This window comes from Oryctolagus cuniculus, chromosome 11 (assembly GCF_051225735.1).
Source record: "Oryctolagus cuniculus isolate XC-2025 breed Fujian yellow rabbit chromosome 11, ASM5122573v1, whole genome shotgun sequence".
In the NCBI taxonomy this organism is placed as follows: domain Eukaryota; kingdom Metazoa; phylum Chordata; class Mammalia; order Lagomorpha; family Leporidae; genus Oryctolagus; species Oryctolagus cuniculus.
Genome location: NC_142877.1, coordinates 67,454,879 through 67,471,951, shown reverse-complemented (window position 1 = coordinate 67,471,951; position 17,073 = coordinate 67,454,879). Strand labels below are relative to the sequence as shown.

General features: G+C 34.9%; 1 protein-coding gene and 1 long non-coding RNA gene across 11 annotated transcripts in view; one reads left to right on the top strand and one right to left on the bottom strand.

Moving 5' to 3' along the window:
* Positions 1-17,073, top strand: part of LOC149123509 (uncharacterized) — a 75,804-nt gene that overhangs the window by 35,341 nt on the left and 23,390 nt on the right. For 2 of the 9 annotated variants that reach the window (XR_016216854.1, XR_016216857.1), the window contains one exon: positions 329-457. The exons of 1 other annotated variant lie outside the window; for it this stretch is intronic. This is a non-coding gene — a long non-coding RNA (uncharacterized LOC149123509). Of the gene's footprint in view, positions 1-328; positions 710-7,873; positions 10,202-13,077; positions 15,851-17,073 lie in introns of those variants that run through there. 6 more of the 9 variants (XR_016216844.1, XR_016216842.1, XR_016216853.1 and 3 more) reach the window with 6 other exon arrangements.
* The window catches only part of LEMD3 (LEM domain containing 3), a 74,926-nt gene continuing 58,104 nt past the window's right edge, over positions 252-17,073 (bottom strand). For both annotated transcript variants that reach the window (XR_016216839.1, XM_002711242.6), the window contains 9 exons: positions 10,736-10,815; positions 10,508-10,653; positions 8,327-8,428; positions 8,115-8,217; positions 7,020-7,198; positions 4,544-4,625; positions 2,822-2,927; positions 2,647-2,725; positions 252-2,435 (listed from right to left, as the gene is read on the bottom strand). Coding sequence is in view for 1 of the 2 variants with exons in the window: in XM_002711242.6 (XP_002711288.3) it covers positions 2,272-2,435; positions 2,647-2,725; positions 2,822-2,927; positions 4,544-4,625; positions 7,020-7,198; positions 8,115-8,217; positions 8,327-8,428; positions 10,508-10,653; positions 10,736-10,815 (1,041 nt within the window). In the remaining variant the exon portion in view is untranslated. The remainder of the gene's footprint in view (positions 2,436-2,646; positions 2,726-2,821; positions 2,928-4,543; positions 4,626-7,019; positions 7,199-8,114; positions 8,218-8,326; positions 8,429-10,507; positions 10,654-10,735; positions 10,816-17,073) is intronic.

Sequence of the window (17,073 nt, the reverse complement as noted above, 5' to 3'; positions counted from 1 at the left end):
TAAAGAAAGCCTTTCTATAAAAAGTGTCTAGCTGTACTAAACAGTGCTTAGTGATGCAGCTGATTTATATTCTTGCTCTACTTTGATTCAAACACTAAAAGAATGATGTTGAGGAAAGGATGGTTAAAATTAACTCCAGGGTCTTCACCCATCTTTATGAACATACACATATTCACTGATCCCGAAATAAAATGAAACAAAGGCACCTATTCTCACTGGTAAGAAATAAAGACACGGAGCACTTTAAAAAGTTGTTTAAAAGTCAAGACACATTAAAAAAAAACCTAATAAAGTTTTAATTAGAATTTTTTTCCTTTTTTTTAAACAGGACAGTAACAGATTACATCAAACTTCAGAACTTCTCAAATATCTAGTTATTATACACATTCCCATCTGTCTTGCAGGGAAGAATCTTGGCTGGCTTAACAGTTGCAGGTAAAATAAGCTGTATAATAGCATATATTACAATAATAAATGTACAATGTTTACATGAAATATGTTTTAGAAGCAAGAAAAAGATGCATCTGCATCAAAAGGTGACCTTTTAAAATGCCACATTTACTTTTTACATTCACTCTTGCAATAGGTTACAAGATGGGGTCACTAAGCTCAGATAAATCACTATGATGCACATAAAATACAGAAAGATCGGTTATTTTATATATTATATATATTTATATTTTCACACATTAGCATCTGAGACATAAACTGAGAATTTAAAATTTATTCTCTTCAGATAACAAATCATTTTTTTTAAATTCTTCATAAACATGGTGCCCACAAAAGCACACAGGTAAGGCACAATAGGGTTTTTCTGTTACAGAATAGTGTGCATCATGTTTACTTAACCAGAAAACGTGCATTATCTGTGCAAGTTCATGCTGCAAACCCAACACATATACAACATAACAAAAAGGAAACTGAGTTTTAACAAAATACAAAATAGGTACAATTCCAGCTGTTTCACATATTCATTTGGACTGACAATGATATACCAACAGGTTATTTGTTTTAAAGGCCAATTGTTAGACTTCAGAAGTAAACTTTGCTCAGCAACTATTCTAATCTGAAATCATAAACAGTAATAAATGAACTTTACAGAAACCAAATTAAACACTGAGGCACAAAGATCATTTGTGCATTTACCATCTTGCAAACTTTCTTGACCCAAAATTCCAAGTATAATTTGCTTAATACAATTTACTGCAACAATGTGCCCTGTTTTAAACTTAACATTTAAGTGGGGAGCTAACATTTTATTAAATTATAAATAGACTAGGAAAATGATTTAATCCCAATAGTACTATGTCACAGACCTAGTATTTATAATAAATAGTTTTTCACAAAATATTTTTCCAGTATCTGCCAATTGCTTCTTTATTGCTCACATAAATTTGAGTCAATTACAACTGGTATCAGAACTTTCACACAAAATCATACTCAGAGACATTTTCATATAAAACCTATAAAAGATATTTTAAACTTGTTTCTAATACTTCCAGGTGTTTGGCTGTTTGATCTATGTAATAGTACAGCCATATGTATATATGTGTGTACACTTATACACACACACATATATACACATACATATATACATACATTAGATTATGAATAAAATAGAAAGCTTATTTTACTGCTTTAATGCAGACATCCTCACAACACTTACTTTCTCCAACACCAGCATTTATACATATATACAAAAGCCAGTTTTAAGTACATGTACATCCACTTACACATATATGTAACCACTAAACCCAAATTAATACTCCCATATTCCAGCTGTAGCAAATGAATCTCTTACAAGCAATAGAAACCTAACGTTAAACTGGGAAATTAACACTTTTACAACATTGGCCCGTAAGGAGCTATGCAGGTGACTGTATACAAAAATTCACAACATTAGTTCACTAGAAATTATGGAAATACAAATAGCCTCTTCACCATGCTTTTGTGTGGTTATCCAAATACTTCTGGTGCAAAAATATAACCACATCTGAAATGCTTAATAAAGTTAATGTTCCTCATGCAAAACTTTATAAATGCACTGGCTTAACTGAGCTCCAAAGACTGAATAAAACAATTATTCTACCTACTCAGTATTGCTGCCTCACTGCTAAATCCCTTTGAAGCCTTAAGATTTCTGGAACATTCCAACAGAACTGTATTCATCAATAAAACTATTACATACAAAAGCATTTAAAAAGGAAGATGGGAAGCCAAACAGGATTTTCTTATTGTAAATAACAGTCCTAGGAGTGGAAGAGAGTCTTTTCAGGAACCACCTTGAGAATTGGCTAGGCCAGTCCGAAGACGAAGATGAGACATAGAGTTCATATGTTTATTTGATGGCTTCAAGGGAGTGTTGCAAGTAAGAGCTTGGGGAAAGCGATGGTGATATCTATCTAGTCGTAAATATTTTACTGTAACCAATTTCCCTGTTGTAAGATAAAAATAATATTTTAGATCTATACAACTGTGCTCAACATTTGCAGAAAATTAACTAGAGTAAAATACACATGAACATAAAACACTAAATTATCTAAAATTATTAGTTGAAAAATGCAAGCCTAAAATTCTTTTTTGGTATAGTTTAACATAACATCATAATTATCTTTAAAAAATATTTGTAACACTCAAAATTCTTACCATCAAACCAAGAGCCATGCAATGCCTTAAAAGCCTTGCCAGCATATTCTGGAGATAGACATTTAACATAGACACAACCCTGTGATATAAAAGAAAAAAAAAAAAAAAGAAAGAAAGTCTTAGTTTAGTAACAACAATTTCAAAACGTGGAATTCAATACTAAAAGTCACTTTACCTCCCGGGAATTTTTGTCAACTGCAATGTGAACAATGCCATCATTATCACTGCATTTTTCTAAAATTGCTTCTTGAATTGCCAAATGCCACTGATCCCCTATTTCCCTAAAAATTAATGAAAACAAAAGTCAACAACCATAATCCTACTCAGTAAAAAGGCTTAACATATATTCTACTAGAATTAGTATAACTTGAAAATCACATATTGCTAAAATTAGTAGTAAATTAATGCTTGTTGAGTAACAGGTGGATTTTAAGGGGAAAAAAAATCAGTATTCAGAAGTCTCAGTCCTTATCTCACTTTCCAGTGAAAGAGTACACAGGTGAGACCATAAAGGATTAGCCTACCACAGTAGAACAAGAGTTGCATTTCTTTTTAAAATCCTATGTAGTTGCAGTTCTTTTTCCTTCTAGACTAGTATAAACAAGTACTTAATAAGTTGTAAATTCATTAAGGTTGCAGAAGCTGTAACAGATGAATATTATTTCCTTTATAATATTTTCAAGTTTCTAAACTTTAAAATCATGAGTCTATATCTCAGGTAACAAAATATTGGTTTGGCATTGATCCTTAATCCTAAAGTATGACATAAGCTCACAATAGGGGCACTACCACACTGTTAATTATTTTTCTCTCTGTAAAATAAACGGTTCATGTGTGTATGCACTAGCAGTTGTTCCCCTACGTTTCCAATTTTGTTGTCCTTTATTAGGCATCTTATCATATCAATTATTTTTTAAATAAATGAACTATAAGATGGAACTCAGGAATATTTTATATGTAATGAAATTTCTACTGCCAGGATTTAGAAAAGTAAAATATGATTTGTCTTATCTTAGACAGATAAGCATTGGCCTCCAGGAAGCTAATTTTAAAAAATTATTATAGACTCAAGGGCAGTAACTTCTGACTGTATTATTCTCTGGATGTATGTGTTGCTGCAATTATACAGCAAAAAGTTTATCAAATATTACACTGCCACGCAGAGAAAAAGATGTATACATCTTTAGGGAATTTTTTTATAATTAGAGATTGAAAGCATTTAAAAACCAGGTATTCTAGGGGGCAGACATTTGACATAGCAGTTAAAATGCCACTTGGAATGCCAACATTCCAATTCAGAGTGCCTGGTCAAGTTCCAGTTCCTCTACTTCTGACCTGGGTTGCTACCAGTGAGCATCCTGGAAGGCAGCATATAATGGCTCAAGTACTCCCTGACACCCACACAGGAGAGACCTGGGATAAGCTCTGTGGTCATAGCTCCAGCCGGGCTTAGTCCTGGCTGCTGCAGGCATTTGGAGAGTAAACCAGAGGATAGAAATTCTCTATTTCTGTCTAGCTGCTATCAAATAAAATGAAAAATGAATTTAAAATCTATATTTCCTACTGAGGCAAAAATGTTAGTCATTGTGTTTAACATGACTTATATACTTAATAGAGGGTATTGTTTGCCACTGTATTATTACTATTATTAAGGTACCTTAAGTATTTATCTGCTTTGAGGAGCAACAGTGAATACAAAGACTTATATACATTTTATAAATCTTTATACATCTGTGTCTTTGCTTAGAATTGAACAAAAGAAAACAGAAAAACATAACGTTCCTGTAGTTAGAAATTCAGAAGGAAAGTGGATTTTCAGTTATAGACACAGTACTATAAGATTATCATGCATTTATTTCAAATAAAATTTATTTGAACCCCTAATCATAATACTTACATAACTGGATCAAACATATTTCGAATCTTTAGACACGGTGTCAAACTATTTGGTGGTGAATTTCTTCTATCTAAATGAAATGCTATAAAAAACAAATTAGTTTTACTATTTGTCACTGTTTCACTTTGTTGAAAGCTATTCATTCAGTTAATTAAAAAAAATTTCACTGTGTGCTTTTATTATGAGCGAGACTCCTATGCTAAACATTAAGATGAATAAAACAGTCACTACCATCACAGAGTTACAGCTTAGTGGGACATACAGATAAGCAGTCCCATTCAAGAAATTATAATTGTGGTAAGTCCTAAGAAAGAAGAATATAGAATACTGTAAAGGTAATTTCACCTGGACTGGGGATATCACATAAGACTTTCCAAAGGAAGTGAAATTTATGCTGGGCATGAAATAATAAAATTAGTAGGAAGAAAAGAGCTGTGAAGGACATATCAAGCAGAGTAGATAGTCAACACAGCCCCTGAGGCAAGAAGAAACTTGATATATTCAAGTTATTAAAAGCCAGCCAGTGCAACTGGATTGGGAAGAACAGAAAGAAAAACCTGAAGATGTTATTTTATCTGGGACCATGTAAGCCACATTAAAGTATTTTTTAAATTTATTGATTTATCTGAAAGTCAGAGTTACACAGAGGAAGAGGGAGGGGGAGGGGGAGGGGGAGGTCTTTCATCCGATGGTTCACTCCCCAAATGACCGCAATGGCCAGAACTGTGCCGATCCGAAGCCAGGGGCCAGGAGCCTCCTCCGGGTCTCCCATGTGGGTGCAGGGGCCCAAGGACTTAGGCCATCTTCTACTGCTTTCCCAGGCCATAGCAGAGAACTGGATCAGAAGTGGAGCAGCTGGGACTCGAACTGGCGCCCATATGGGATGCTGGCACTGCAGGCAGTGGCTTTAGCCACTATGCCAAAGAGCCAGCCCCACATTAAAGTATTTTAATAGAAAAAAACAGAAGTGTTCTGAGGAGAGGAATAATATGATGAGATCTGTCTTAAAATTAAAAATACATTGTTATATGGATAATCAATTAGAGGCAGAAGTGAATGAATGTGAGATCAGCTAGAATAAAATCATTAGCAAAGTTGTTTAAAAGGGAGATGACAATGATGTGGATAGGACAGGCCAACAGCACAGATGGAAAGTAGACAGAATCAGGGTATGTTATGCAGTAGATCTGACAGGACCTGTTTAAAGACTGGACAAAGGGTTGAGTAAGGGAAAGATTAAGGATGACTCCCAGATTTAAGGCAGAACCAGCTTACAAAGGGTATTTGGTTACTTTGGGAAGAGAAGACATCCAGTTAGTGCATATGCTGGACATGTGGTACCTGTCAACATATATATAGTAATGAAATCACAGCACAAGATTGAGAGAAAGAGAAATAGAAAGGAAATTAGCCTTGGGAAATTCCAACACCTAGAGGTCCAGGAAAAGAAGAAAATCTGAAGAAAAAAACAATGACTGAGGAAAGTCAGCAGTAGGAGAAATATCAGAAGAAAGTGGCATCCCCAAGGCCCAAAGAAGAGTTTCAAGGAGAGCTCAGTTGTCAAACACTGTCAAGAGGCTAAATAAAATAAAAAAATTCTCGGTTTTCAGTTTCATAGATGGTTCTATGTGCGTTTTAAAGTAGAAACAGTTTATCATTAGTGTAATCTTCTGTAACATCAAAGTACCATATTTATGCCATGATTAAAGAAGTCTTGTTTGAGCTTTCTAAAAGTGAAAATTGGAACAAAATAAAGAAAGTGACTGGATTCTTTAACTGCAATTACATTTTACTTACCTTTTTCTACTAATACTATGTTTAGCACACATTGATTAAACATGTTTTCATAGAAAAAAAGAATTACTATTCACAATTTTCTGATATATTGTTTCTGCTTTCCTGTTCGGAGGAGGTTTGGGTATACAGGGTAATCAGTGCTCAAAGCTCCCCATAAACTTATATATACATGCTTTTGAAACTATGTAGATATTAAGAAAAATATGGAAAGATATCCACAAATGTTATGGGTGTAGGTAGGGGAGGGGTGTTATACAAGAAGAGAAAGGCAAGCAAAAACTGAAAAGAAGAGCAATAAAAAGTCATAATCACACTTACATATGTAATACACATGTTATGAAGGTTTATGTTATATATATGTAACAAATACTAGTTTTACTTGCAAAGAGAATTTACATGAAATGAATGCAGTTAAATCTACAACAATAAGTCGCTTTAAGTGAAAAAGGCAAGATCAAAGGACTGTTAAGAAAAACAATTTAAGCTTATATTAGTAAGGACACAAGTGTGGAAGGATAAGAACCCAACACTGATTCCTTTTATGAATGGAACTGCAAAGGGAGCTGTGCCTTCATATACTTTTGAATTCTACTGGTTCAGTTACATACATATGAATTTTGTTTTAAAAAATTAAAAGAAAATTACTTGTTTTTTTTTTTGTTTGTTTAAAAATACATACCTTGACCTTGCCATACTTTAGAAGGTATTACTAATATTTTGTCACAGGATGCAGAAGGTTGGATCCAGCGCCAAACTAGAAAATCTGCACCACCTATCCTCCGAGTTTCTGTTCGAACTCTAGACTCATTAGCAGCTAGGAAGTCAACAGCTCTATCCCAGACCTTCTTCATTTTTTTCCTATTGCATGAACAAAATGACAAATTTACTATCATCTTGTCATCTTTCTGAAATGTTAGTAACTCAAGTAACATTTACTGCTAACTCTTGCTGTTCTTTCACTACTAACAGAGTTTATACATCACCTCAGATTTACTTCCTTTACAAACTCCAAAGGTAAAGCATGAACACCTCTATTTTTTTCCCCAAAAACTTCCCTTAGCATAATTCTGGGGTTAAGAATGCTAATGTAGATGCTGATGTCGTGGCATGGTGGGTGAAGCTGCTGCCTGCAATGATGGCATCCTGTATGGGCACCAGTTCAAGTCCTGGCTGCTCCACTTCCATCCAGCTCCCTGAGAAAAAAGTGGAAGATGGCCCAAGTCCTTGGGCCCCTGCCACCCACGTGGAAGACCTGGAAGAGGCTCTTGGCTTTGATCTGGCCCAGCCCTAACCATTGTGGCCATGTGAGGAATGAACCAGTAGATGGAAGCTCTGTCTCTCTCTGTCTCTCCTTCTCTCTATAACTCTGCCTTTCAATTAAATAATAAATATTTAATAAAATTTTTAAAAAAAGAATGCTAATTTATAATACTGCCATCTTTTATATTAAGTTATTTTAAAATTTGTATTTTAAAAACTTCATTATTAAGTAAGCATTTTAAAACATTAGTTTACTGTTTGTCTCTTTATCAGGATGAAATTAAAGGACATAAGATGGAGGCTGACAACAAAGCATCAAGATATACAGGAATGAGAATGATTTAGAAACCTAGTTGTCTATTATGCCACTCAAAATAAGGAAAATAGAATTTTGAAAGAGAGTAAAATAAAAAAAAATAAATCTATACAATAGAACAGGTCTACCTGAGAAGGGTCAGCATTCTCAAAATATTTTTTGCAGAAGACCCCTACATTCTGATCTATTTCAACATACCTGTCATGAGGTTGTATTAAGGAATCCTGTACATGTGGAATAGGCATGTAAGGTTGTAAATCTTTATTTTCTTGGCAAGCTTCATTATGACTTCGTAGAACATCTGAAAATAAATCAAACAAACCTACAAATCAATCAATTACTTGATATCAGTGCAGTTTATGATACAATGATTGTTCTAAAAATAGTTGAGATTTGTACAAAAACCATACCTATAATCTTTACCACCATATCATACATTTGCCTTGTTTCCTCTTCCTCTTTTGTCCAGCGGTATTTCATGTAACGCAGAACAATGCAAACCATCGCTACACCTGCAACATTCATACATTTCATATTCTAAAAACTGCAGTTTTTATAGTGATCATTTTAACTTCCAAACTCAGTTGAATTAGCTACATAGCTGAAACCACATACAATAATTTCATATTAAACATTTTTCCAGAGTTTTATTTCTCTCTAGAAAAAAATTCCTTTCATTATGTTCACAACTAAACATTTAAATTTTAAGCTACTTTTTAAAAATAAACTATGTTTGACAAGCTTTTTCCTTTGAAGCATTAAACCACTAAGAAAATGTGTCTCATAAGACTAAACACTGCAGACTTTGTGATGTATCAGGTTAAGAGCCTGGAATCTCTTCTGCTTCCAGTTTCCTGTTGATGTGCATCTTGGGAGGCAACATGGATGGAGTTCCCTGTTCCTGGCTTCATTGTGGTGCAGCCCCCATTTTGCAGGACCCGTTGGAGAGTGAACCAGTAGCTGGAAACTCTCTCTCTCTCTCTCTCCTCCCTCCCTCCATTTTTCCCTCCCTGTCAATCTGCCTTTCAAATAAATTTAATAAATAAATATTAAAAAAAGAGAACTAAACATACTAATTCTTTACATAAACTGAATTATTTTTACATGACCAGGAAAAAAGAAGAGTGACTAGCTCCTAAATTCCTATTATCATTCAAAAACTTGTGAAATCTAGTAGCTTCAATGAAAATTTTAATTCAGGTAAGCAGTATTTTAAAACTTTTAGTGAGATTAATTTATAATATATATGTGTATATATAAATACATGTCTTTTTTAAAAATATTTTTTCTTTACTTGAAAGGCAGAGTTACAGGGGTGGAGGATTTGGGGGTGGGGGTGGGGCTCCTCCATCTGCTGGTTTACTCCCTAGTGACCATAACAGCTGGGGCTGGGCTGGGTCTAAGTCAAGAGCCTAGAACTCTTTCAGGGAGTCTTCCATGTACGTGGAAGGGGTCCAAGCACTTGGGCCATCTTCTGTTTTCTCAGGCACATCAGGAGGGAGTTGGATCAGAAGTGGAGCAGCCAAGACTTGAATCAGCACTTACACAAGATGCACAGTGGGCGGCTTAACCTGCTACGCCACTATGCTGGCCCATATAATCTTACTATTTTAAAAATAAGCTAGTCTCAAAAGGACAAGTATCATGGCTGGTGCCTCGGCTCATTTGGCTAATCCTCCGCCTGCGGCGCCGGCACCCCAGGTTCTAGTCCCAGTCGGAGTGCTGGATTCTTTCCTGGTTGCTCCTCTTCCAGTCCAGCTCTCTGATGTGGCCCGGGGAAGGCAGTGGAGGATGGCCCAAGTACTTGGGCCCTGCACCTGCATGGGAGACCAGGAGAAGCACCTGGCTCCTGGCTGTAGTGGCCATTTGGAGGGTGAACCAATGGAAAAGGAAGACCTTTCTCTCTGTCTCTCTCTCTCTCTAACTCTGCCTGTCCAAAAAAAAAAAAAAAAAAAAAAAAGACAAATATCATATGTTTTCTCTGATCTGTGGTAGTTAATATGGAATACCAAAAAATGTATAGGAATGAAATGGTCATTTTGGGATTTTTAGCCCTTGGTCTTCCTACTTTTAACTTGTTGCATATTATGATTAGTGGCAAATTAAGCCTGTGAATACAAAGTGGACTAAAATTATGGCTTTGCAAAAACAGATGAAGAGGGGAGGGAGAGGCAGACTGGGGGGAAGAAGGGGAGTGAATGGAGTGTGGTTATCTTCTTGGATCTGAACCTATTGGAATTTGTAATTCTGTTCTTTTTATATTAATAAAAAATTTTTAAAAATAAGCTAAGCTTTCATATTTTCCAGTTTTATTTTCTAAAGTAGCTTTCTATGTATACACTAACTATACATGCTTTGTCTGTGACAGTCTTGATGACAAAGTTTTATCACCAGCTCTTCCTATATTACTTTTATCTAAGCCCTTACATTGTCATTTTAAGAACTCAACACTTTTTATTTAGTGAAGATCTAGGGGGAATTTACATGCCACTCATCTCAGAAGTGAATTCTTAACTTTGGCATTTAGGGAAATACAGACACACAAAAATTATAGATTGAAGTGTACCTCCTTTCTTTTTCTAACAACTTACCAAAACATAACAACAATAATCTGTGGGTGACAGTAATAAAAGCACGTCGAAATCGACACCAAAAAGACATCTGTGGTCTTGTGGATTGTAAAAATTGCACGTCAGTTATATTTGTCAATTCTTCCATGGGGCCATAGCCAACACACCTATTTTAAAATAATTAAGGTTTAGTTTAAAGTCAAAAATCACTTCTTACAGTAAAAAATTTCAAAAGAGGAAATTCTTTACCTTATTCCAACATCTTTTCCATTTTCTAAAATCCACTGTAATGAGGTGTTAAATATATCTTCATATTCAGGACCTAAATCCTAACAAAAAATATAGAGAGAAAATAAGTAACTTACTAGTCTTACGATTTCATATTCATTTGACTCTTTATGTAAGCTGTCCTGTAAATCACACACACTATGTAACATTTTTATTTGAACTATAACAAACTAAAAAAAATTAATTCAGTACACAAAATTAAAGAGGAAAATAAATCATTATTTCACTTGTTCAATATAACCACTGTCAATATTTTGCTTTATTTTTTGTTTTGTATTTCTTATACTACAGATTTGATAAGGTTTTTATTTAATTTTAAGTGCCATTGTGATAAAAGACAATGAACTACTTTTTATAAATGCAGCACTATTTAGATATGAACAAATAAACTAATCAGACTTGGATGTTTCAAAACATTTTCTCAATAAGTAGATATACTGAGTCCATCAACTTAAAAAAATCTTGTATTATTGATGATAAAATTCAAACTCTCAAGTGTAAGGGTATGTGTATTTATTTTTCAAATCAAAACATTAAAAATAAGAGCACCACATTATATATGTTGTTCTTCTAAATGATTTTTTTTCATGAAACAAAGTATTTTGTCAATATCAGGACACAACCCCAATTTCTTCAGCAAACTAGTATTTCACTGTATATTTACTCTTTACTTTAATAAACTGCTTATTAATAAACACTTGGAGTATATCCAATTTCTCTTCCAAACATCCTTAAATTTTTTTTTTATTCAGCAAATATTTCAAGAGTATACTATGTGCCAAATACTGTTTTAGGACTAGAGGTACAGCACAATATGGAACAAACTTTCCTGTACTCAAAGAGCTTACAATCTACTAGAAAGTATGTCTTTATGTACATCATTTTTATAAATCCCATAAAAATTTTCTAAGAGGTAACTTTGTATTTTATCAACAGATTCTTCAACAGCATTGGAAATTACAAAGTTTTCATTTTAGCTGCATAGTTCACTTCCTAATATGAACCTGGAAAGTTAATTTAGTAAATCAAACTGGCAAATATAATTAGAAAAGTTTAACAAACCAAAACTAAACTTTCAGTGTATCATTCCTTATGAGACTACTACCAGGATTTTTAAGATGGTGAAGACAGACATATGCTCTGTTATTTTTTTTAAAGCATGATTGTTTAACACAGCACTTACTAATACAAAAAACACTGCAGACAATGTTATATACTTAATAATTGAGAAATGGTTTATATATGTTCATCTCAGTGTATATTATAAACTTAGAAATAATCATGATGGGAATTTAGCCTCCACATTAAAAAGTATAATTGTATTATTCAATTTTACATATAATTATAAAAGATATATATCAGCAAAAGCTAGAATATTTTGAGGACATCAGCTATTTTTATTTTACTTTAAAATGTTTTGCAATAAAATTATACAAATGAATTTCAGGCAATTACGCTCAAATGTTATAGAGACACTCTAGAAATTATTTTGTGTATGAAAATCAAACAGAATTCATGTCCACTTGTTTTAAGTTAGAGAAACAAGTTCTGAACATATAAAGGACATCAAGAAAACATACTCCTGACTACAATGCATGATTCAGAATTAGATAAAGCACTAACCACACAGAACTTTGAACCTCTACAAAACAAGAATAATATGGGTTATCCTTGGAGCTGAAATATTACTGTTAATTCTTCTTTATAATATTATTCATTAGTATAGGCGTTTAATTAAAAAGGATTCTATATTCATTTAGTTTCTTTTGTGATGCCAGGTAAGTATCATTTAGTTTCTTTCAAAGACTGTATTCATCAAAAATATGGCAATTATAAAACTTATCAAAGACACATGTACTATATAGCACACTTCAAAGATACGTATATTTTTAAAAATTAATGAAATTACTTGTGTTTATACTCATGCTCTTCTACTTGTATTACTGTAATTTGGTTTTATTATTACATGCATTACTATATATAAGACTAGACTGATACAGTATAGATTTCAGAGTCTAGATTATAAACAAGTTTCAAATAATGTAGAAACAAATCCTCATGTTTACTAATTGAAATTTTATATTTAAAAATTATAAGAGGCTGAAGACATCAAAAATAGCATTAATAGTCTCATTAATTATCCTTAAAATGTACATAATGGCTTAAATGAACAAAGATGTTTACTACTCTAATAAACCAGGTATGGAGAGGAACAAAGAGCTTAAAATTTACAATTATAAACCAATAATGGTAAGAAGAGACTATCTGTTATAATTTTCTCTCTTTTTATTTTCCTTTCTCAGGTTAATGCCATTTGACATCCACTCACTGGAAAAACAATATCCTCTAAAAAATTGATAAATTATTTAAAACCTCATTAAAGATTTAATAGGATGCTGAGTGCTTAAATACACTGTTTCACAAATACTCTACACAGTCTATAGAATTCTTCAGTTTGATAAAATGAGAAAAATAAATTATTTGACAGCAAGATACAGAGAGGGAGTTCTTATCTGCTGGTTCACATCCTAAATGTATACAACAGCTGGGGCTGAGTTGGGCCAAAGTAGAGAACCAGAAACTCAATCCAGGTCTCCTATATTGGTGGCAGGAATCCAACTACTTCAGCCATCAACTACTGCTTCCAAGGGTGTGCATCAGCAGTAAGGTGAAATTGGGAGCAGAATTGGAACTCAAACCCAGGCTCTAGGACATGGAATGCAGACATCCCAAATAGCATCCTAACTGCTAGAACAAATATCCACCCTTGGAATTTCTGTAGAAGTAAAAATTGCATTTTTTTCTTGCTTATGCTAACTAAATATTTCATGCTAATACTATAACATATATATCACATACCTGATGTTAAAGAGTTTAAGCTGTTTTATTATTCACTGTTTGTAGCCACCTAGAAACTAATAATAAGGCAGGGGTAGGCCTACTTTTTATTGTAAAGGGCTAGAGAGTAAATATTCTAAGATTTGCAGCCATGTACATTTCTAGTTTTGTTTGTTTTTTAAGCAATTTTTTTTTTTTTTTTGACAGGCAGAGTTAGAGAGAGACAAAGAAAAAGGTCTTCCTTTTTCTGTTGGTTCATCCCCCAAATGGCCACCACGGCCGATCCCAAGCCAGGAGCCAGGCGCTTCTTCCTGGTCTCCCATGCTGGTGCAGGGCCCAAGGACCTGGCCCATCCTCCTGTGCTTTCCCGGGCCACAGCAGAGAGCTGGACTGGAAGAGAAGCAACCAGGACAGAATCCGGCGCCCCGGATGGGACTAGAACCCAGGGTGCCAGCACCACAGGCAGAGGATTAGCCAAGTGAGCTGTGGTGCCGGCCTTTAAGCAACCTCTGAAAATGTAAACCACTTATCAAGCCATATAAAAATAGGGCTATCAATGGCCAATCCTTGAGGCATGGCAACATCATAAAACATTTTCAAATAACTGATGACAAAAATTCAAGTTTTAAAATTTTTAAGACAGATCTATTACTACCATTATTTATTAATATTTACTTCTAGGTCATAGCTCAGTTAACAGATAGCTAGCTGCTTCATATAAATCTTTAAAAGTTCAAAGTATGTTTCCCCAGATCTTAAATCTATTTTAACATGTTATGTGTACACACTGCACATACACACAATCACTTGCCCTCCACATGTACCTTACTTTCAAAATAACTGATCAAAAATGTATATTCTGAAACCCATGTCATTGCCTGGACTTGGACTACAGTTTCAATGTACAAAAATAATGCTGTCTCATGTAAAAGACTCACTTCTTTAAATATACAACCAAACTTTAATTAGGAGAGAATGAGGCTGTGCTGTGGCTCAATAGGCTAATCCTCCGCCTGTGGCGCCGGCATACCGGGTGCTAGCCCTGGTTGGGGTGCCGGATTCTTTCCTGGTTGCCCCTCTTCCAGGCCAGTTCTGGCAGTGGATGATGGCCAAGTGCTTGGGCCCTGCACCCACATGGGAGACCAGGAGAAGCACCTGGCTCCTGCCTTCGGATCAGCACAGTGCGCCAGCCGCAGCGCGCCAGCCACAGCGGGCATTGGAGGGTGAACCAACGGCAAAGGAAGACCTTTCTCTCTGTCTCTCTCACTGTCCACTCTGCCTGTTAAAAAAAAAAAAAAAGGAGAGAATGAATACTGGTATAGGGAGATGACCAACAAATATTAAAAACCTAATGTGAGGGGCTGGTGCTGTTGGTAGTAGACTAAGCCTCCATCTGCGGTGCTGGTATACCATATGGGCACTGGTTCATGTTCCAAACTCCTATCTTCTAATATAATGCTATGCATTTCCTAAATGTTCCACCAGAGGGACCTCTTAACTATTCACAAATCAAAGTAAGCTTTCTTACCAAAAAGACTACAAAGAGCTCAACAGAAGCACTGGGGAGTTAGAAAACCAATGTTTAAGTTATTTAAATGAATTACGTTTATTTAAACTTCCTCTGAAGGAGGAAATGGGACAAATATTCATAAAACCAGAATAAAATATTTTAAATCAGAATCAAGAAAACAAAACATCTCACTGAGGTTCATTCACTCATTTAATGCCACCAAACATTTACTTAAACTTATTGTACTTTAAATGTACTAGAAATTAGGGCTAAATTACAATATACCTGTAGAAATTAAATGCCTTCTTGGGATCATTTATTTATAATTCCAAAAATGTAGCTGTCTTGGTGGAATCACAGTAAAAATACATGGAATATACATTAGATCAATCTCTATCAACAGAACACCTACAATATGCATAATATTATCAATGTTTGATATCACAATTTTTTACAAATACCTTAACATTTTATTTCAAAATTGTCTTCATGTATAGACATCATTAAAAAATACACATAGACTACAGATTTTCCATGGAATAGAAGCTGGAAATAAAATTTAAGGGCAATTAGGAGAATTGTTATCACTTTTGTACTGAGGTTTTTCCATGTCTATCCTAGCTAGAACACTGATAAAATGAAATAGCCAGTTTTGGCTTAAGCAACTATGATAAAATTTGTCACTCCAAATTAGGAAGTAATCTGGCAGCTTGTAAAAAAAAAAAAAAGTTTGGGCCCAGCACTACAGCATAGCAGGTTAAGCTGCTCTCTGCAGTGCAGGCATGCCGTATAGGCTATGGTTTGAGTCCCAAGTGCTCCAATTCCAATCCAGCTCTCTGCTATAGCCTGGGAAAGCAGTAGAAGATTGCCCAAGTTCTTCCGCACCTGCACCCACGTGGCAGACACAGAAGAAGCTCCTGGCTCCTGGCTTCGGATTGGCATGACTCTGACCGTTGTGGCCAATTGGGGAGTGAATCAGCGGATGGAAGACCTTTCTCTCTCTCTCTGCCTCTCCTCTCTCTGTGTAACTTTGACTTTCAAATAAATAAATCTTTATTTAAAAAAAAGTAGATTCCAGAGCAAAAAATATTTACCAGGAGTGAAGATTTTCATAATAAAGGGATCAAAATATCAAGAGAATTTAACAACTATAAATGTACCTAAAAGCAGGACTTCAAATTACATGACACAAAAGCTGACAGAACTGCAAGAAGAAATAGACAAATCTGCAATTGTAATTATAAATTATAGACTTCAATACCCCTGCACCCGCGTGGGAGACCCAGAGAAAGTTCCTGGCTCCTGGCTTTGGATTGATGCAACTCTGACTGTTGTGGCCACTTGTGGAGTGAAACCAGTGGATGGAAGACTGCTCTCTCTGCCTCTCCTTCTCTCTATGTGTAACTCTTTCAAATAAATAAATGAATCTTAAAACAAAAACAGTATTTAGAGGCCTGTATTGTGAGGTAGCAGGTAAAGCTACTGTCTGTCATACTGGCATCACATATAGGTGCTGGTTTAAGTCCCAGCTGTTCTACTTCCTATCCAGTTCCCTCTTTATGTGCCTGAGATACAGCAGAAGATGGCTCTAGTGGCTGGGCCCCTGCTACCCACATAGAAGACCCAGAAAGAAGCACCTGGCTCAAGGCTTGGGACCAGCCCAACTCAGGCCATTGTGGCCATTTGGGGGGTGAACCAGCAAATGGAAGATCTCCTCCTCTCTCTCTCAATTCTGCCCTTCAAATAAATAAAATAAAATCTTTTTAAAAGTACTATTTAAAATGTTTTATCTACACCATAAAACTTTAATTTTGGGGGGGAGGGAAGTTATGTTCAGTGCTTTTTTTTTTTTTAGTGGCAGTCCAAAATATATCCATGGCATTGACAAGCTGTAGCAGGTTAACAATATTAAAAAACTTAAAGTGGGGGTTTCAAAAAGAAGAGTTCAACA